The sequence below is a fragment of the Macadamia integrifolia genome, chromosome 11, assembly GCF_013358625.1.
Source record: "Macadamia integrifolia cultivar HAES 741 chromosome 11, SCU_Mint_v3, whole genome shotgun sequence".
NCBI lineage: Eukaryota > Viridiplantae > Streptophyta > Magnoliopsida > Proteales > Proteaceae > Macadamia > Macadamia integrifolia.
In genome coordinates this window covers 25,900,122-25,922,651 of record NC_056567.1, presented here as the reverse complement: position 1 = coordinate 25,922,651, position 22,530 = coordinate 25,900,122, and the positions used below count along the sequence as shown (strand labels likewise).

Sequence of the window (22,530 nt, the reverse complement as noted above, 5' to 3'; positions counted from 1 at the left end):
TTCTGTGTTAATGAAGTTCTTGAGGTTTAACAACTGTCCTACCAGATTTGGAAAGAAGAAGACTTTAGAAGAATTCTATCTGCCCATCGATTTCAGCGAAGATTAGTTCCTAGGATTTGTTTCCCTTTTTGTCTTTTCTTGAGAAGCAAGTCAGTTTTGTTGTTTGTAAATGTTGGTTTCTTATTTTGGTTCCTTTACTTGTTAACAGGAAGTTAGTTTTCAGTTTCTTAGTCTCCAAGTCTTAGGATTTGATTTCAGTTAGAAAGTTTCCTATTTTAGAGTTTCCTTTTTTTCTGAAATCAGTTTATAAGGCTATTTATACAGCCTCCATCGATTGTAATGCTGAGAGATTAATCAGTGAAGTTATTTTCTTTGTGCAATGAGAGACTGTGAGAAACAGTGAGGTGAGAGACCTATGGGTGTGATACCCTTGGCTAAGAAACCCTTCCTATCCCCCATTGTTCTCCAATTGATACTCCCTTCTCTCTTTCTGTTTCTTCTTTGTTCTTTCTGTTAGTCAGTCACTCGGTAGTTAAAGAATTTGTTACAAAGATCACCAACCAATCATAGGTGCTGCTGTGGAAGACCAGAAGACACAAATAGCCCGCCAAATTCTGTTTTGGTGGTGTTTCTGGGCAGGAATCAAGCAGTCAGGTCTCCCCAACCCTTGACCAGATTAACTCCAGCACCCCAAAGGAGTCACTCGACCAAGAGGAAGGCCCCAACAGAAGTTGTTATAACTAATTCTTGGAGCAGATTCAGAGTTTTACCATTTTGATCCTAAATCAAGAACTATCAGATCTCCACATCTGTTGAACTTTTGGGCACCTATTGGCCTCCCTAGGGGACACCTTTGACCAGCAGGTTGCGGCCTTTAGAGGCTTGTATTGATCACAACAAGTTTTCTCCTAATTCTAGAAAATCCTAATCTGTGTTCTTCTTTGGAAAGTGAATGGTTTCCTAACTACTTGGAGAAATTCAACCGAATTTGGAGATATTATTGGCCACATTTAAGTAAAATTTCAGGTTCATCTGAGCTATGAATTGTGAGCTCTTAATTTTTCTCTATTTCAGCCTATTTTTCAAAATCTGATTAATTTTCATTATAGTTCGGATCTGAAACCTTAATCTGAGTTTGGGATGGAGCTTGTATAATTATTGTGGTTGTTTGCCTAGGTGAATAACCTTACATCACCATTTCATTTCGGGTTTTTTTTTTTTTTTTTTTTTTTTTTAAACGGAACTGAAATATGTTTTGTGCTATGTGGACTGGTCATTTGGTCATTCTGACTGTTTAATAGACGGGGGATCACCAAAATTCGATTTTGAAGAAAAAGCCAGAGAAAAGATGCATTGCGATAAGACCTTTATCCTAATATCATCTACTGAAAAGAGGGCCCTCTTGATCACCTGAAGAGATTTTTAGGCACCCCTGGATGGTGACATTGGTCCCCCCACCTTCTCCCCTTTTTTTTTTTCAAAAGCTTTTCTTTCAAAGAAATTCATTTTGCAATATTCTGGCATGTGGACTGGAGATGTTATGCTGGATTGAAATCATCCCACAATTATATAATGATGCAGGCTGTGTGAAGTGTTCTAGGGTAGGATGCCTTATTTCCTGGTCTCAGTTGCCCTTGTTAGCATTCTCCTTCAAATGCTCTGTCTTTGTTCTGAGCTCATCAAGTGCTACTGGCCTAGTCCGCCTTCCTGCTTAGCTTATCACTTCTATTTCTCATTTATAAGGCTCTTCCCGTTCCTTGAGTGAGTGAGACAGCCCGTTCCTTGCTGCTTGCTTGGTAGCCCCTGACATAGTTTTAATAGAACACACCCACAGGACAGAAACACAGTGATTCCAGTCAAATCACACTATGTCAGAATAGGAAAATCAAATAAAACAAAATTCAATGGTCAGATGGAGCTGAAATTTGGATCAATCCTGTTACTAGGGTGATAAACCCCCTCCAAAAATCAAAACAAATCCAAGCGTGGGATCTGCTGTAATGACAGGTAAGAAAGTAGAAACTTGGCATTCACCAGAAATTAGCAACTGATAAAAGCTGATGTAACTTCCAATCAGCAGGTCTGATGAACATCAAATTATAGGCACTTAAAGTACTAACAGGGAGGAGCAATATAGTAAAAGGAGGGATCAATGCTAGGGCTGGATTGTCCAAAATAGAAGCTTAACTCCCTGCAGACAAAATAGAAGTTGACAGAAAGCAGTACCTACCAAAAAACTGCATACAACGGACATCAGTGAACATACGATGGGCAGGACAATCGGAGAAGCAGATTGGATATCAAATATGACTATTAGAATTGTGGACTGACAAGAGGTCAATTGAAACAAGAAGAAAACTTGGAGTGACAGAACTATGGGTAACTAGAACTTTTAGAATCCTGCAGAAATTGTTATGGTAGCTTAGAGATAATAAATAAGATCTAAACAAAAGGTGAGAAACACCCTGGAACAGACCATGGTTAGGGGGTATTTTCTTGCTGGAAATCCAACAGAGTAGTAGGAAGAAATAGAAATAGAAAGAGAATATAGAAGAAGAAGAAAGGGGGAAAGGTGCATATGACATGGCTTCATCACCAAGGTCTATGGGAGGCTTCATCACCACCCACATTAGGATTCACCACATGGGGTTGCTCTTGCTTCACCACAAGAATGGATTCTCCGTTGAAGAAGACATTTCTTTCCAAAACTCAAATACCGTGGTGTCAAGAGCCCTTCTCTTTATTTATAATGAGAATAAAAACTCCATCTTGCGTGGGGAGTAGCTTGGCTTCCAAGAAAGTTTAACAAAAGAAACGTAACAAGGGAAATAGAAAGTATGGAAATAAAAACTCCTACTTATCCTAGCTAATAACTAAGTAGCCATAAATGGAAATAGAAACTCAAAGATCTTGGCACTTCCATCTTTCCCATGCCTCCTGTCCACATGGTCCCACAAATATGTCTAAATATCTCCTTTAAGGGCTGCTGGTCGACAGAACTTGGGCTTAAGTTGTAACTTCAATAAATGGGCCTGATATGGGCTCAAGTGACTTAACACACATGGCCCAAACAGGCTGAAAAGTAAAGAACATAAGGATCCATTGTGGGGCTGTTTAAAGGCTGTTAAAACAGCTAGATGTGGGCTTGTTGGGTTGGCTCCTTCTCTTATGTAGCTGGTCTTACACTGTGTCACTATATATCCACATACACAATTTTCGGACTGTCCCATAGCAGAAAAGCCAGGAAGCTGAAAGGCCTTCCGGCTGCTGCACAGCCACATACTCATCCTGGTATTTTATAAATATTTGCATTATTGAAATATTTCTTTGAACTATTAAAACCATAACTAGTGAAGTGCCAGACCATTTGATTTTGGGAAATATGCCAAAATAGCTACTGCAATGAATTTTACAACTTTAAAAACAGCTTGAAAAAAACTGCAGCATATGTTTTATAGTGGAACCCTTTTGTTACAGACAGCCGTGAGCAGTTTGTATCACTTGGTTTTTGAAGAGAATGGACTCCAAGCAGGACAAGGTGCCAGTTTTGCCATGGATGAGAAACCCTATTGATGTCAGTGTCTTCGAAGAGTGTCCTCTGACGCTCCTTCCATGTCTGGACCCCAGGTAATTTTTCCATTTATCTATTGTACTGCTCTTCCACCCTGCCCCCCAGTTCTTCTGGTAGACAAGCCCTTAAACTGGTTTGATTCTTCTTTTTCGTATTCTTTTTATTATTGAAACTTGCATTATCTGATGCTCCTTGTGTATTGTTTTCTCCTAGATACCCATCTCTGTTTTTGCAGTTAGTCATCTAATTGAGCTTATTTATGTTTGAAGGGACACTTTTTTGCATTCATGCATAATGATTTTTTCTATTATTTGGTGCTTCTTGGGACTCTTTCCCCCTCCACCCCGCATTGAATACACTCTAAGCACCATATTCTTTAGAGTCATTTTTAGTATGCATGTCACAGTATTACCAGTTGACATATGGCTATAAGCCCCTTGTTCTGGTTGAATCAGATACCCTTTAGCAAATTGCAGTTCACCCATTGCAGCCCATTAGCTTCTATTCTGATAATGAAAATTGATTTGTTAAGAGTATCCTAACTCCTATGGTTATTTTACATGTTGATTTTGATACTTAACTGTCATCTGTGTTAAAACATCTATTCATCTTAAGATGTTGAAAAAAGATTTTAATTTCTTGGCACCAGTAATATCCAATTTCCATCTTCCTGCAATGTGGTTTTTCTTCTGTGGATTTCATCTTAATTTTGCTTTTTGATAATGTTTCATACTAATTTTCCTCCTTTCGAATTTCATAACTATGCATTCTTTCATTTAACTTAAAGATGCATGCTGATTTTGGCACTAGTCAAGAATGAATAGCTCTTTACGTAGGGGACATATTTGGGCATTAATTAATACAATTAGATGATTCCAACCATTTGGATTTTATCTGCTAGTTGGATTGTTGATGATTCACCGAATTTTTACAGACAAAAAGTCTACAGATAGGGTGGTTAAAAATGATCTGATCCAGTTCACAACTCTGTTGGGTGTTATCCATTTAGTGGTACACTTGTGGAGGTTTGTGATAATTTTTTGCAATTTTATTTGTATATATAGTGCTTATTTGCTTGTATAAATGCCAGCGGATGTGTGTGTAAAATCATATGTAGAATCAGGAAATTAAATTTCCCTGGAAGGAAGGTGGAGGGGGATAAATTGCTGAAAGAGGAGAGAGAGAAAATAGGAGGGGGAGAGAGAAAACTAGCCAGTTAGGCAGTTTATCAACTAAGTATTGCAAATCAAATCCATTCCAAAAATCCTTTGTAGGAGGGGTGGTTAAATGTTTATAAAAAAGAAATAAAAGAGAATCCTATTTACCTATCTAATAATGACCGTAAAAAATATTAGGATTCTAAGACTAACATGCCTAGAGCCCATGACTTGGAGATTCTAAACTATTAACAAAAGAAAACTAATACCACTCCCTTGCATGTCTAACTATTGGACCGCACAAGCAAATGCAAAACTAAACTACTAATAGTATTACAATACTCTCAGTTAACAAATACAAATCCAAGTCCTTGATTTTGAGAAAACCACATCAAACACAACTGATTTTGTGCCTACATTATTCTTCATGGTTGGAAAAGAATTGTCCTTGAGTCTTGAAGTGGGTGATAATCTTCGCCACACGATCAGCACTTACAACTTTCTGCTTTGTTTTGGTGTTGATCAACACTTTGTGCAAACTTGAATGAAATCAACGACTGTTAGATTCTCGAGTCGTTGGAGATCTATTGGGGAAGAATAAATTTCGCATATTCGATCTCCACATGGATGATCTCAATTTCCTCTTTAACATAATTTTCCACAGCAGGCTATTCATCTTCGATTGGATCATCGATCAATGCTCAACTTCAATCTCGGTTGTGGCCTTTCTCTTGATTGTCAGACTGTTTTCCTTCATCGGATCTTGCTTCTGATCTTCAAGAACTCGATCTTCTTGCTCTACAGTTTTTGCGTTAAAGGCCTTGTAACTCTCATATATAGTATTCATCCCTTTTAATATACTGTCCATGTTATCAAAACTTGCTACGATAGAGAGGGATTTGTTGATATTCCATGGTGAAAATCTTTAGGTTTTGCTCTGATACTAAACTGATGCCAATCGATTAATGGATATGTAAGTGGTGGGCTTACTTAATAATGGGAGGAAGGGCCAAGTCTGAATCTAGATGTCATTCAGATTTTCAAGGAAAATGTCTATACCTCGGTAAGTATTTCGCAGAAGAAAATCTGGAATTCGACAATCCAAATAATGGAAATTGAAGAAAGCAATTGGGAGGAGGGGTGATCAAAGTGTGTTATGGAGGAGATAAATTTGGGAAAAAGAATCCTAGGATTTAGGATCAGGAATTTAGCTTTTGATGGAAGGAAGGTGGAGGGGGAAGAAACAAGCTTTGGTGGTTATAAGAGAGAGAAGATGGGACTGAAATTAGGAATATATAAAAGAAATAAGGGAGAAATTGAATTTACAGAAAGAGGAGAGTAAAGACTCCCAAATCGTAAGAGGGAGAGAGAAAACTAGCCAGCTTAACAACTAACAATTCTAGTCAAATCCATTCCAAAATCCTTCATAGGGGGTGGTTACATATTCATAGAAACTAATTAGTTTCCATTGCCTATCTAATAAGGATTCTGGGAAGGAAGCTAACCTTAACCTTGTAACTTTAGGACTTTTAGACTAGCACTTATAGCCCACAACTTGAGAGTTGGACAGACCTTGTCTAAGTAAACTACTAAGAAAACAAAACTAACACTACTCCCTATAATTCTAAGTATTGGTCCCTGCAAACAAATTCCGACTAGATTACAAATCAAAGACCCTGATTTTGGGATTAAATTACATTGCACATCTGATCTTGCTCTTGAATTAGTTCTTTTTTCCAGGAAAAAAAAATAATTTAAGTCTCGTTAAAAACAGTTGTGCTATCTGCCTTGGACTTGTTATCATGATATAGTGTTTCTAAAGGATTCTTCATTAGGCCTTGTAGTCATCCTAACCGCATCACCGATTCACTAGAGTGTCATTTGTTGGTTACACCAGTCAGCCTCACAGACATAACGATGACTCCTATTAGTTTCTCACGTTTAATTCTACTTATTTATTGTTATTTTCTTGATAATAATCATGATTTAAGGGGATGCCATGATCTTCCTTTCCTTCCCTTTCTCGGAGTCTCAGAAGTTTATAAATTGTCTATGTTGATTTTAATCATTGTTTTGATGTATAATTGTCCATGTACTGGTTCAGATTGGAGGAGGCTTTGCAGAAAATGGGTGTTAATTCACTCTTTCCAGTACAAGTAGCTGTTTGGCAAGAGACTATTGGACCAGGTTCTTTTGAGCGCGACCTTTGTATAAATTCACCAACGGGAAGTGGGAAAACTCTGGCTTATGCTTTGCCTATAGTCCAAATGCTTTCAACTCGTACCATTAAGTGTTTACGTGCTTTAGTGGTGCTGCCTACTCGTGATTTGGCATTGCAGGTGTTTATTAAAGCTTTTCTCTTCTTTTTGTTTTTTTTTTTTTTCCTTTTCCTTTTTGTGGGATTGATGAATTGTTTTTTAAGATATTGGTTTATATCCAATTTATTTACATCTTTTTTCTTTGTCATGTTTAGTCCTGTAAAGATTTGCTCAATAACCAGAACCACGTTTTCTTGTTTTGGATAGTATTAAGTGTTGGCCATGCTTCTAGACTTTGCATTCTGAATAGATATAGTGAAACTCATGTCTTATTTGTCAATTTATCAATTGATGATTGGTTCTTTCTTAAGGACTTGTAATTTAACTTTAATGTGTCAAGACAGAAATGGAAGTTTTTTGTCACCAAGCCTATTTATAGTCTTATCCCAGTGTGGTACTCAGTTGTTTGTTTCTTTCTAAATATTATGTTGGCCCCAAGCAATGAAATAAATCAAAGGGAGTGGAAACTAACTTTCTTATCACAACATCTCGCACAACAATGGGAAGTCAACTTCAATATGCTTGGTCCGCTCATGAAACACCAGATTACTTGCAATATAGATAGCAACATGATTATCACACAACATATCAATAGGCTTATCAATTGGATAACCAAGTTCTTGAAAAGACTTTAACCACATCAACTCAGAAACTGTGTGAGCCATCACCCTATACTCTGATGCAGATAAGTCATCTCAAGGGCACTTTTTTTATTGGAAATAAGCCTTGGGTTGGGTTATGTAGGGGTTGGGCCTTGATCCTATAGGTTTTCTTTGTAATAAACCACTTTAATGGATCTAAAATATGGGTAGAAAATAGGAAAACGAGATTTACTTCGTTAGTTTAGTTAAAGTCCATATTCTAGTAGTTTCTTTTATGCCTTCTCATCTTCCAAGGCAGCATTAAGTACCTTCTCATTATCAGTTATCTATGTCTTGTGGGCAGATTGCAATGTCTACGATTTGTTATTTATGTATGGGAAATTCCAAAGGGGTTTTTGGAATTCTATTATTTTAAGTCTCTCTTTAATGTTATTGTGCTGTACTCAAGATTTCCACTTCTATTTAATTCAAATCCTGGCTGCTCTCAAAGGTAACTAACGGATTTTCAAGCGTACCATATGAGTTTTTTCTTGTGTGACTCAGAAGGGCTTAGGTGAGACTCCTATAGGGGGCTTGGGTGAGACTCATACAGCGGGCACTAGTAGGACTCTAGCTTGCCGTTATCTTACTATCTTCAACATTCAGCCATCATCATTCATACACCATCACAACAGGGAGAGGCAGCAAGAAGGATTAACAAAGGAAAGGCAGATAGGAAAATGGGAGGAGGAAGCAGAAAAGGAAGTCGAAGAATAAAGAAAGAAAGGAAGAAGAGCAGGGTAGGGGGAAAAGGGAAGAGTAGGAAGAGGAGGTGACAGAATGAAGAGTAAGAGAAAGGGAAAATGAGCATATGCTTTTGGGTAGGGTATTCACTGACCTATCAGTTAAGGGGGACTCTGCTACTGCTATAGGTCGTGTTTAACTCTCCTGAGGATAGATCATGGAGGTTTGCTATAATCATCGGGTACTGCTCATTCTAGTGGAAGTCAAGGACTGGAAATAATTTGGTGATCTCCTAGATATGCAAGGTTTAGTTAGGCTAAGATGGTGTTTAGGTCCTGATTTCTCTTTGTATATTTTTTTAACCTCTAGTTTCAGCTGAGGGCTGTGCTGTTGGATTTTCTTTTTGCAGAAGAAGGAACAATGGATAGAGATTGGTACATGGTTTTGCTGGTGCTAGCCTTTGCAAATCAAGTCCATTGGAAAAATAGAGGTCCCTTTTTCCGTGCCATTTCAAGATTTTATCTTGAAATTTAGAGTTTTTAACCTCAAGGACCGTATATGGCTATACCTTCTCATATTTGTAGTGACCCGCCATATTTTTTATTTATTGAATTACATACATACATACATATTATATGGCTCTTCCATTCATGTCAAGTTTGTAGAGTATCCTTGAAGTCCTTGACTTTTAATACCTTCATGGCATTTTGAATATTTACTATTTAGTTACCGGTTTATCCTAAGGTTAGGAAGGAGAAATGATCAACAACTCAGTTCAGCCTTATCCCAAGTCCCAACTAAATGGGGTCGGCTACATTAATCCTTTTTCTCCCATCTGCTCTATTCAAAGCCATACTTGCTACTAGTTCTAAACTACACATCTTTTCTCACCACTTTTTCTGGTCATTTTAGGCCTTCCTGTGGCTTTTTAGCTCCTTTAATCTATTCGAATCACTTCTCCGTATTGAAGCACTCAAAGGCCTCTATTGCACATGTCAATGCCACCTCAAACAACTTTCTTGCAACTTATCATGTATCGAATTACTCCAAAATCAGCTCAAATTTATTCATTCCTTATTTTGTCTATTTTATTTTTACTACTCATCCATCTCAACATCTTGATTTCACGAGGAAGAAATAAGAGCATGGAGACAATGGAAGAAATCATAGAGGCTGCTCTTTCATTCTTCCATGTTATTATCCTAAATAGACTAGGATAAAAGTTGAGATGAAAACAGTACAGTGATACTGTTTCCAAAGGGGCAGAACTTTTACTCCCGCTAGGAGTTGCTGTATTCTATTCAGATTGATATTTTGAGCACCAATTCTGATTTGGAATTCTAGATGAGGGCAACACGATAATTTTCATGGAGGAATCCAACTGAAGGGGTGATTGGGAGAGCTAAACATCATTGATGTTGATCAAGCCTGTAAGAGAAGGGGCCTGTTAGTTCCTTCGAACCAGGTCCAATGTTGGACCAGCCAGCCCCCACCTTGGTCCCATCAAGCCAGTCCCAAAACCAGAAAACACTGTTCACATGAACAGTAGCCCCTGTAGTTTTTTCCTCAAGTGGAGCTTCTAGAAGACCATCCAACTGTTTTCTTAATGTGGAAGAAAGAAGGTTCAAGAAGGAGTCCAGTAGCCATCAATTTCAGCAAAGTAGTTTAGGACTTTGTTTCCCTTTGTAATATTTGTCTTGATTGTCAAGTTAAATATATTTGTTTGGAGATACTAGGCTAGTTAGTAGTTTCTATATTTATATTTGCTTGGTTAACAAGTAGTTGACTTTAGGAAGGTTTAGCTTAGTTTCTATTTCTATGTTAGTTTTTAGTTTGGTTACTTTCTAATTTGTAAAGCTGAACTCACTCCTATATATATATATATATATATATATATATATAAGGAGCTTCTGCAATCGATTTTAGAGAATGAAGATTTGTTTATGGAAAGATGGCTTATGCTGTTTTGCTGTGAGATGCAGTTTGAGAGGCCATAGGTGAGATGCCAAAAACCTATCCCTTCTTCCCCCTTTCTCAACCTTCCGTTGAATTCCTTTTCTTCTTTGGTTTTCTTTTATTTTTGAGTGCTGTCAGACCATTATTATACTTGCAAACACATCAGCAAGATTGAAGATCAGAAGCCAGTCTTGCAGTTATAATCGAGCCAAACCTGTTAGGGTTTTTGATGTACCATTCGAATCCTCCTATCTTCCATCCAGGATATCAGTTTCAGGCCCTTTTTTTGAGGGTTGTTCAGGTGCATCAAGAGGGGAGCTCGATCAGAGTTTAGAGGCCATTCAAGCCTATAACCTGCTATTGCAGATCTCCATAAAGTTTCCTTTTTCATTCCTTGAGTATGAATTCCCAACCAGCCGTCAGTTGAGGCTCAACTTTTGAAGATAGTTTGGCATCACACAGGAAACCTTTGCTTCAGATTTGAGGTTCATCGGAGGCTGCAATCTCAAGATATCGAAAGTTGCAAAATGTTTCCTTTTTCTTGCAACCAACATATCTCCCAGCTTGGTCATCAGAAATTGACCAGACTTTGAGGGTTTGTTGGAGCATACAAGAGCTCCATTCGATCCAAAGAGTAGGCTCATCAGAGCCCCGGTTTATGAGTTCTCGAATTTCTCCCTATTAAGCCAGAATTTCAGATCCTGCTTGGGATTAGGTCCTATGTGATCTAGTCTTATGTCAATCTTTGGTGCTCTTTTTTCTGTGCTTGATACTCCGTTTCTGCCACCTACCAGTAGACTTGATACGATCTCTATGCTTACGCTATTGATGTACTATGGCTTTTGCATTACTGGTTGGTTTGAAAGATGTTTATTTGGTTCTTTCTTTCTTTTTTAATTTTGTCCTGTTCTGTTGAGTCCATTAGAGGCAGGGGCATAGTTTTTAAGGCGCTGGTAAGGCGATGCCTTAGTAACGCCTTGGCGCTGATGCGGTCTAGAGATGGTAAGGCAGTGCTCCGCCTTATGTGAAGTGACGCCTTATGGAGTTTTTTTTTTTTTTTAAACATATTTTAAAATCACTTGATGAAGATTCTAAATATAGATTTTTTATTGGTAGATGTATGGTTTTGTTAACACTTGAGATGTATGGGATCAGCTTTACTCCACCAAAAATAACCAAAACAAACAAAACAAAAACACGATTCACAAATAGGGTTTGGATTTTGTCAAGGGTTTTAAGAAAGGGCTTTGAGAAGGAATCAAGGAACAAGGAAGAACCACTAATCCAGGTGACCATTTTGTTCCGGCAACGGTGAGCTTCATTCTTCTTTGACAGGAGTAGAAATATAATGGATGACCTAAGGGCGTAAGGCACTCATTTTGGCATCATAGAGGTAAGTTTAATAAATACTTATATTTTTTATGTCTTCTTTTATTTATATTTATAATTTTGTTTCATAATTATGTATTTATATTATATGTTCATATGATTGATGATTGATGATTGATGATTGATGAAGATGTACTTAGTTTATTCACTTTATTGATTTGTTTTCTTGATGAATATCTTACATTGGTATGAATATGAACCTTTAATATTTATTTAACATATGAGTAATAGGATTCAACTAAGATTTGAGTCACATAGATTGATTTCATAAAAAAATTACACAGGAACGCTTTAGTCGATAAGGCGACGCTTTATGCCCGCCTTATCGCTAAGGCATTCCGAAAGACCCTCAAACGCCTCCGTTGCCTTACCGCCTTAAAAACTATGGGCAGGGGGCCAAAAGGTTAATATTCTCATCATTTTGTAAGTTAAGGATTTTTGGTTTTCATCCTGATATAGACTGCATTTCAGCATTGAAATATCCATTTAGGAGGTTTATATTGATGCCTCTATAGTAGGAAAACTCGCCAGACTTGTTGGGATGTGCCTATTTCCTGACTTGCTGGGCTGTGCCTCTTTCCTCTTACTTTCATTTTTCATTTCCCGTCTCATTTCTGATCCCTCATTTCTTCATCTCTTCCTCCCCCCCCCCTTTTTTTGTTTGGACATCAGTTTTCCCTACTTTGTTTTGTTTGGATCCTTGTAGCTGACCCCATTAAGTAGGGATAAGGCTTAGTTTGTTGTTGTTTTTAAGTCGCCAGATTTGTGATGCGGCAAACTATTGGTGGGCAATGTACATGTGATGTTCTGTTGTCTATACGATCAGGGTTCCTTACGAGGCCATAATGTCACTAGTTATTAGTTTCCAATGGCGCTATTTCAAGGGCTATATTTCAAGGGCTCTTTTCAACGGCTACTTCTCCCGTCCCCTATATATAATTGTATTGTGAAGTATAGAAAAACAGGGAGGAGAAGAATTTGATTCCGATTTACCCTCTTATGGTGACTGAGTCCCCATTGAGTTTGAGGTCCTCATGTGATTGAGTGAGTCCCCAAGTGACCCCAAAGTTAAGTGGTCTTCTTTGGGTGTTAAGGGCCCCTCTTTGATCCTTGTTATTGTTAAGAGTTAATAAGGGCACTTTAGGCACATGCCTATTAAGTTATAATATGTTGTAACGTGTTAATGTGTTTTTTTACTTTTTTACTATTACTTTTTTTTTTACCTCCCTTGTCTATGTTATATGGACATGGGGGCATGGATATAGTTTTCCTACACATTTGGTCAAGTGAATCAATATAGGGGTGAAGGAGTTGATCATTCTTCCTTGAGTTCCACCGACTTTCTTTCTTTACTTCCTCTTGTCTCCACCATCTTCTTCTTCTCTCTTTATTGCTTCATCATAACTCTTAAATTCCAACTTGGTATCAGAGCTTCATGGTTTGAGAGTTGTATCACAAATTTCTTTCTTCATTTCCTTTCTTGGGAACCCCAGGCACAACGGGTTTAGTTAGGTGATGAAGTGGAGATGCCACATGGGTGTGGGGCCAGCCAACTCTCAAGTGCTACGTGAGCATTCATGTGGTCAAACCACCTTTGATTTATTTAATTGTTGGGTGTCCATTATCATAAGTGTTTGTGGGGATAGGAAGTTAGTGTTTTATTGGGATGTAATGGGGAGTGTCGTGGCTCTACGGCCAACGTGGGTGAAGTATGTAATCGTGAGGACGTACTATAAATTAGCAAGGGTTTTAATAGAAGATTAGACTTTGGAATCCAATTGAACTCTTTTGAGTTAAAGGTAGGCTTCCTCTATAAGCCAGATGTCAAGCTTCGTCCATGAAGCCACCCCTTTTCCCTGTTTACTCTCCAAATTCTTATACTTTATCTTATTTTCTTTTAATTTCTTCCAATCTTTTCTCCTTCCCTTCCACGCACGTAACAGGGTTCCAAGGAAGAGATTACTATGTGAATCAATTGAATAAGCATGAAAGTCTATTACAATGTCTTGTGTGTTGGTATGAGCTTCCTTGAAGCTCACATCGATTTCATCCCATCTCAAAGTGTCACCAGCCCTATTTAGGGTTACCACCAGCCTGTGGCATATTCTCTTTCTCTCAGCACTGGTTGGGGCTGAAACCTTGCCCATTTGAATCGCTCGAGGGGCGAGGGTCCTCCTCATGCTCCATATGGCGTCCCTCATTGAAGAAAAGAGATGTTAGAACACAAGTCACTTTTTTATGGACTGCCAGGTACAACCAGTATTGATTTTCTCTCTTTTTGTTGCATTTGGATCGCAATGTATGATGTTTCCAACTATGCAATGGTTGCAGATTGCCAGATTGCCTCATATAGATTCTATGAGTTGTTATCAAATGATGATACCTCTTGAAGGGTGTGTTTGAGTGATGTTTCTTCCAATTTGGTGCCTGTTTCCCTTGCTGGGTTTTTTTCTTGTGTGTTAGGAGTTGGGGCTGTGATTTGGGCTGAATGTATACTCCCCACTTGGTTTGAGTATTATCCCTTTACTATTGTGTTTGTTTTTACGTTATGTTTGAGGAAAGTGGACATACATAAGCTTCATCTGGTGCTTTGGTTGGTAGGTCTTCCCTCTTTATTGCTTTTTAATAACTCTTTAGTTCCAACTGTTATCTTGTACTTGATTTCTTATTTTGGCAATAAAACTCTTCTATATATTTTTGAGCTGCATCAGTTCTGCTCTTATGTATGCCCCACCTCACGTCCTCACATAGGAGAACCTCTTCAATAGAAGAACCTGTTTGAGTGGGAAGGGACCATACCCTCGGGAGAAATTAGTGATGATTGTCTCTCTGTGGAATTCCTCTTCGGGGGGATATTTCTTTGAGAAGAATGCAATTGCAATTGTTGAATGTAACCAGATTCAGAATCAACAATAGAGAACTGGATCTTATGGATTACCTCCCCCATTCTCTCCTCTTTAACTTGTATATTATGTGCTCTTCTTAGGTTCTCTTATCTATATCAGGATAAGTGACTGTTCACTAGGAAGCAGAAATTAATTTAACTGCTTTATATATATATATATATATATATCAGGATATGGTTCTGTACCATTTGGCACATCCCATCTAACCCCCCTAATGTAGGGATAGATTTGGACAACCAAACCAGACCCAAGACTGCAGGAACTTTTAAACTAAGAACAACCAAGAATAGCCAAAGTAAGGCAGCAATATAACAGATCAGAATTAAGGAAGAAACAGATTTTTGTAAATCAGAATTTTACCCACAGAAACAGAAGAGGACAGAACTTCCAAAGACCAGAATTTTAAGAAAAAATAATTTTCTGCAACTGAATAATAACTAGGATTTAAGGGATTAAATTCCCAGCTAATGAGACCAATTCAGTGAAGAATAAACCAGCAACCAAACAACAATATTCAGAACAACTTAGATCATTATTCTGGGCAGAAATAAGAATCAGCCAGAATAGGAGAAATATTCATAATTCAAGAAGACCTCGTCTGATTGGCTTCAAATCAGGATCGATCCACCCTCTTACTTGGCCTAACACGAGGTCAAAATTGGAGCACCATCAGATGGCTGAGTGCTCAGATCAGTAAAGGCCGATAGGAGAAATCTGGGTTTCCTAAAACCAGAATTACAGAGAGATCAGATCACTTACCTGAGATGGCTGAAGAAGAATAGTAACAATAAGAAGAAGAATAAAACACTTGAAAGGAACCTCTTGGGTTTCACACCGCAAAGAGTCAATTGGATCAAACACCAATTCCTTCAGCCTTGATCAAACACAAGACAACTCTTCATGAAGAAGAAAATAGCAACAACCATTAATTTTTTTTTTCAAAATCATTCTAGGCTTTTAGGAGCCTCCTATTCTTTATTTATAATGTTAATGGGGGAGGGAATTACAAAATAGAAGGTTCCTCAAAAAGGAAATTAAATATTCTCCTAATACAATAGTTACTAAAAACTGAAATTAGAAACTAGTTGAAAAAGAAAACTAACTACTAATGACTTGACTCAATTAATAACTTGACTCCTAAGGAAACAAATATAACTCAAATCAAGCCCAACTAAAAGGGAAACTAATGAAAATGGAAACTAACTAGTAATCCCGTACTCAATCTTAGAGCCCCCCTTTTAGACCCATAAAAGTGGTCTATTACACTCAAAACACATGAGATCAAAAGCCCAACATGTATGGAACCCAACCCTAGGCTTATTCCTAATAAAAAAACCTATTTTGGTAATTAATCTGCATCACCCCCCTCCCAAGTGGGGGCATTTTTAGCCTCCCTAGTGCATTATAGTTGTGGTGACCTGAAAATATGAATGATTAGGCTTTGGGAGTAGCAAAAAAATGTTTGGCGCTGATATAATAGATGAGTATCTATTTAGGAGTAAAGGGCCAAACCATTTCCCTGTCAAAGAAGCCTTTCCTTGATGGTCCGACCTTTTTGAGTCATGGGAACTCCTTTGGTCAAACCAACCTTTGGTTGAGAAGCACCTCTCTTTAATTAGCGATTTGTCAAGTTTCATGTCCCATCTCTACAATATGGGATGCAACTTAAATCATTATATTTTTTATGGCTGAATTGAAGTTGCTTCAAATGTGCTAAAGTTGAATTTTCAACCAAATTTGTAAGCCTTAAATCTATCTTCGGAGAAATTGGATTGGAAAGAAACTTGCTAGATGATACATGATGACGTAGAAAATATGGCCATCAATGGGGCTGCCGTGTGTCTGATATTTGGGTCATCAAGGTGTTCTCCCTTGATGGGCTAACCAGGAAATCTATGCCCATCTAATTGTTCATGTAAGGTATTTGAAAAGAAAAGAAAAGTCAGAAGATTTCTGATTTAACAAAACATAATGTGCTGCTCGGAGTGAATGGGATAATAGAACTTGCATAGCTGATTCCAAATAGTTTGAACAAGCCCTTAATGAGTTGTTTAATTTTTATTTTTTATTTTCTCAATTTAACTGGGAAGGGTACTTTTATTCTAGAAGTGGCTGAGTATTATGTGTACATATTACATTCTCTTGAAAGATTTATGTATATACCCATTTATTGTTGTATTTTGATACCTCTATTTTGGGAAATTTTATTATGTGAATTTGTTTGTATAGGATTGACAGAAGGGAAATATTGACCCTCACTTTGCCTTGTGACTTTTAGATCACACTTTACATCCTGCTGTGTGGCATTACGTAGGTGGGTCCATGCGGATGCGATAGAAGGCCCTGCTTCTTTCTTAATAGTAAAATTTGGGCCCCAACTGTGTGGGGAAGCTGCTCAAAATAATAATGGTTCCATTTTATATTATTTGCTTTTAAAGAGCATCCCACTGCACAAGATTCCTGCTACTGCAGGGGCTGAGGGCATCCCAGTGCTTCTCGCCTATTTAATCCCACGTGGCAGGATGTGATCCCTTCACAATCAGTAGGGACAGCGACAGTTAAATGGATTCAGTTTATGGCACCTGGTATTATTTCCATTGTCAAGCCACATGTTAGTTGTTTCCAATTTTCATAGACCATGGCATGCTTCAAAGAGGGAGGTATTAAATTCTCTTATGTTTTTTCTGGTCACTATAGGAGGAGGTTTCTTTTCTTGGTAATATTGGTGAACAATTAAGGTTTTTTTTTTTTTTTTTTTTTTAATACCTGTTTTGACTAATTTTTTTGGGTTTGAGAAAAGATGTAATCCTATTCAGTTTTTTTTTTGGGGTGGGGGGGATGTGGGGAACCAGGTTAAGGAAGTCTTTGCTGCTATTGCACCCTCAGTTGGCTTATCTGTAGGTTTGGCAGTTGGACAATCTTCTATAGCAGATGAGATTGCCGAGCTTGTAAAGAGGCCTAAGCTTGAGGCAGGCATCTGTTGTGATCCAGAGGATCTTTGGATAAAACCACAAGGTTCAGTGGATATTTTGGTGGCAACCCCTGGGAGGCTGATGGACCATATCAACAGCACAAAGGGTTTTACTCTGGAGCATCTTACTTATCTCGTAAGTAGCCGATCATGTTACTGAGGCTAGCTCTAATTATTGTCCTCGACTCTACGTTTTTTGTGGTTTTGGTGTGGTGAACAATATCCTAGACTAAAGTTGTAATGTAATTTATTTTTTTATTTTTTCCCTTAGCTGAACCATATCTACCGTGAAGTCACTGTGGATGGCTACTGGAATATTATTAATTGAAGGGACAATTTCCATAATGTCTTACCTGCCATATGTCTCCTTCTGGTATTTGGATAGTTCCTAGGTTGAATCTGTTGTCTGATTAGAGCACAGCCATTGTAAAGTCTAAACATTTTATTGGGGAAGTTCATTTCTTTAAGAGAGTTCATGCCATTTTGCGAATGGTTTTTGTTTATGATGACTTTGACTATATTCTATATTCAACTTTTGACTTTTCTCAAGCTCACATGGAAAAGATTCTTGTTTGTATTCCACTATTGACTTTTCTTAAGCTCACATCGGAAAATATTTTTTAAACATGGTGTTCTGATTTTAATCAAGTTACTATATATGATATGACAGGACGTGGAAATGTTCTAGACCTGCTTGTGTATTATGCTCTAATAAATTGGAGCTCTACCTTGGATGTTCTTATGTTTCTTGATCCAGATCAATCCAATTGTTTCCCCTGCTTGTGTTAGGAGCTTACCAAAATCAGACTTAAGAGATCCAAACCACATGTTGATCACCTAATTTCAAGAACTTAATCTTATTGTCACTTTATGGATGCAACAGTCAGACTGATATTATGAACCTTTCCTACGTCTCTCATCATTGTCCAATTGGACATTGAAGAATGATAGATATGTATGTTTAAATTAAAAAAATGGATCTTTTGCTCATTATATAATATCCACAGCCATGTTTATATCTACTGTATTATTTTTTAAAGGCATATACTGAAGCTGTTGAAATTACCAGGTAGTTGATGAAACAGATCGATTGCTAAGAGAGGCATATCAATCTTGGCTGCCTACTGTACTTCAGCTAACACGTTCAAGTGAGAACGTCCTGTTTCCCCAAGCCAGATCATTTACTCCTTCAGCCCTTGGTTCTTTGAAGACCATAAGGAGATCGTGAGTTTGCAGCTCCCATTGTTTATTTATATATTTCTGTTTATGCGGAGAGATGAGGATTTTATGATAGAAGCAAATTAAAAATACAGTAGAGCTTACAGAGAGGACAGCTACATGCATTTGGCAATAGGGACCCATCTGACGAATGTTCGCCCAATTATCTCCTCAACCTCGAATCTGATGTTCCTGAAATCAGTAAGAATTGAAGATCTAGAGATGAACAGATATTGATGGTGCGGGACATGTTTGGAAAATTTAATACAAGTCCAAGGATTGAGAGAATTTGGGTCTGGGAAGATTTAATAACACAAATTCACAACATACATGCAGATGAGTGGTAAAATTAGGAACGATAAATTAAGGAATGAACAAATTAGAGTTAATTTAGGAGCAGTTTTAATTCATGATAAGTTGAGAGATTCTTTTGAGGTGGCGTGGATATGTGCAACAGAGATCCTTAAATGCACCATTAAGGAGGAGTGATATGATTCATATTGGAGGAGCTAAAAGAGCCAGGGATCGGTCTAAGATCACTCTAGGAAAAGTGATGAGGAAAGACATGCATAGCTTAGGACTGGTAACAAGTATGGTTCTGAATAGAGTTGGTTGGTGTAAAAGGTTCGATGTATAGTCAACCCCATTTAGTTGGGATAAAGCTGATTTGAGTTGTAGTTTTTGTTGGAACGCTTTTATTAGTGCCCTCCCAGGAAGATGGTGAAATTATTTATAAAGGAATTGTGCTTATTTCCTTTTATTTGTTTTGTTTGTGTTAAAGTAGCTACATGGACCCTTTGTACTGTGGGGGCACAAAGGGCACGTGTGTGTGGTTCGGTGGGTTGCCTTGGCTCCCATGACTTTCCCTCGTCTATCAGTACAGGATTTTATTACTTTTACTTGTTTTCCTACCTATTTTTTTCTTTTTTCTAATTGGGGTAGATCTCTATATTCTAGATTCCTATTTGGTTGTATCTGCTTTAATTATAAATAATAAAGGCAAGGGAGACTGCTAGTTACAATTTTGTGAACTAGCAGTCTCGGTTCCCTTCTTCTCCATTGGTGATTGCTGGTTGTTATTCTAAGGTATTGTTACATGGTATTTGAGCACTAAGTTACTTGTCTTCTCCTGTTCATTTGATCTCTGTTTTGATAGTCCATTACAGGACTGTTGTTGATCTTGGTTGCAGCTACCTATGCTGCCTATCTACAAGCTTTTGCCCTAGTTAATGATAATATGGAGGACAACTAGGGAACTCATCTACTGCCACTACTTTTGTCTTCATGAAGTTTTCTGGATCTGAAAATCAAGTTTCTTCCGTCTGATGGTTGCGTTTCCAAATTCTGGAATTTTTCCTGCAAGTTATTGAGGTTGCTATTACCTTGTATTCTGCCGGCTGATGTTTGAGTTTTTGAGGTCTGATTTCACCCACTTAGAGGAAGACTTGATCCTTCTTTCAGGATCTTCTGATGGCCTGATTTTGTGCTGCTGCTTTTCTCTCCTGTACCTGCGGCTGCTCTGTTTTCTGGGATTTTTTCTGCTCCAAAGTTTCTCCAGTAACTTCTGCCCTGGTTCTTTGATCAGACTCAGGTTTTGGGGTTTCATTCCCCTCATCAGGTGCTCCCTTTGACCCTACTTTGAGCCTATTTCTGGTCTTTTTTTTGGGGAACCTAAAATCCCCTGCTTGTTGCTGCCGCAAGTGCCCTATTTGTGAGTTTTTCTACTGCCAGCTATTGTGTCTTGTACAGATCAGTGTTTCTTTCTCCTCTTGAGTTACTTCCTAATTGTTATCATACTCTCAACTTATTTGGTTGAGTTTCTACTGCTCTTGCTGCTGTAATGGCAGAACCAAAAGCCCCTACTGATAATGTTCAAGTCCAGGTCACTACTATCAAGCTTTTTGGAGTCCCTAACTATCTATTGTGGGCCCAGGCTGTACAAGCCTATATTCATGCTAAGGGAAAGCTTCAATACATTATTGAAGATCCTCCCAAAATTGATCCTAAGGAAGTAAGGATCCTACTACTAAGACTGCTTATGATGATTGGGTGCATGAGAACTCCATTGTTAAAATATGGTTGTGGAACAATGTTGAACTTCTATTGCTTCCAGTGTCATGTTCCACAATCTTTCCAAGCGGGTTTGGGAAGATTTACAGGGGGGTTTCTCACAGGAGAAAAATATTTCTCGTAGTTATGACTTGTACGAAAAGATGTTCAACTTCAAGCAGGGTGACAAAACTCTTAGTAAATATTTTAGTGAGTATAAAGGCATTCTTGAAGAACTTCAGATACATCAGCCTCTTACCACTAATCTGTGATCAATTGAAGCAACAACATGCTGAGTTCCATGTGGAAAAATTCTTGGCTTTTCATTCTAATTATCAGTCTGTTAAAGGTCAACTTCTTACTGGTGAGAAGGTGTCCTCTCTCAACGAGGTCTTCTCTTGTCTTCATCGTTTGGTTACTCCATCCAAGGTTGAAACTTCTACTAAAGATTATAGTGCCCTTGTTGCTGGCTGTGGTCGTGGCTCTTATGGACGTGGTACAGGAGGACAGCCAGTTGATTATTCCTCTCGTCAATGCAGCTATTGTGGTAAAGCAAATCGGCCAGCCGGACTAGGCTAATTAGTTGGTCAATACTGCCACTACTGATCCTCCTAGTGAGCATGGTACCTCTGGAGACACCACCTTTGCATCTGCACCAGGAGCTTCTTCCACTGGATCTATGTATCATGATGACTTTAAGCATCTCCAACAATTGGAGCCTACATCAGCCTCCACTTCCGCTGCCAATTTAGCCCACATAGGTAACTTTGTTCTTCTTACCTCTACTTCTCCCACGCAATGGATCATTGATTCCGGTGCCTCCTGCCATATGACAGGTAAGTCCAACTTATTTTCTTCCATTTTTAAAGTTTCTAATTCTTCTGTTATTCTTGCTGTTGGTTCCTCTACTCAAGTGGTAGGTCATGGTATGGTCTCTCCCACCTCATCTATGATTCTGCCTTCTGTTCTTTATGTGTTGCAATAATGGTTTTTATGGGTTTTGGAGAAAGTGTCAGTTACCAAACGGACCCTAAGGGATTTAATAGTCTTTGTAATTCTCTAGAATCTTCTCTCCATTGTTATAAAGAAAGAGGGCTTGTATCATGTGAGACACAAGTCATCACCCCATCCAACAGGGTATCAAAGCCATAGGATCCGAAACCCTAAGGGCTCTCCCTCTTCTCCATCTCTTTGCCTCTTTCTTATTTCTCTCTCGTGGTGGGAGCTTTTTAAACCACCAAGTGGGTTTCTAGCCTACATTCATCCTTCTCCTGGGATCTCAGACTCTCTTCTACAATGATCTGAGAGACCCAGAACCTTTTTTTTCATCACTTTTTTAAGGGTTTCTGCCTGAAATCGTTTTTTCCATTGCCTGGATGTTTTTTCCCCGCTCGATGCTCCGATGGTCTTAATGTTGCGATTGGTGTCCCTTATCCTTGTAGTGGTATGTACCGACCACTTTTTCTTTTGAAGTCTCCATTCTAGAGTTATCCCCAAAATCGTTTTCTCAGGGTTTTACCTTTTATCAATTTTTTAGGTTTTCTAGCTTTTTCTGGTTATTTTGGTGCTTTCTCTATCTCCGGCTAATGTCTCTTCTATTTGCACATCCCCCTTGAGTAGCAACCATGTCTACCAGCTCATCTGCTTCTACTGGCGGAGACACCACGACT

At 38.3% G+C, this 22,530-nt stretch overlaps 1 protein-coding gene across 8 annotated transcripts in view; it reads left to right on the top strand.

The window, feature by feature from the left end:
• Positions 1–22,530, top strand: part of LOC122093922 (DEAD-box ATP-dependent RNA helicase 1) — a 58,289-nt gene that overhangs the window by 7,072 nt on the left and 28,687 nt on the right. For 6 of the 8 annotated variants that reach the window (XR_006144600.1, XM_042664473.1, XM_042664472.1 and 3 more), the window contains 4 exons: positions 3,478–3,627; positions 6,833–7,067; positions 17,475–17,729; positions 18,663–18,817. Coding sequence is in view for 7 of the 8 variants with exons in the window: in XM_042664473.1 (XP_042520407.1) it covers positions 3,518–3,627; positions 6,833–7,067; positions 17,475–17,729; positions 18,663–18,817 (755 nt within the window). In the remaining variant the exon portion in view is untranslated. The remainder of the gene's footprint in view (positions 1–3,477; positions 3,628–6,832; positions 7,068–17,474; positions 17,730–18,662; positions 18,818–22,530) is intronic. The other 2 variants (XM_042664476.1, XM_042664479.1) reach the window with 1 other exon arrangement.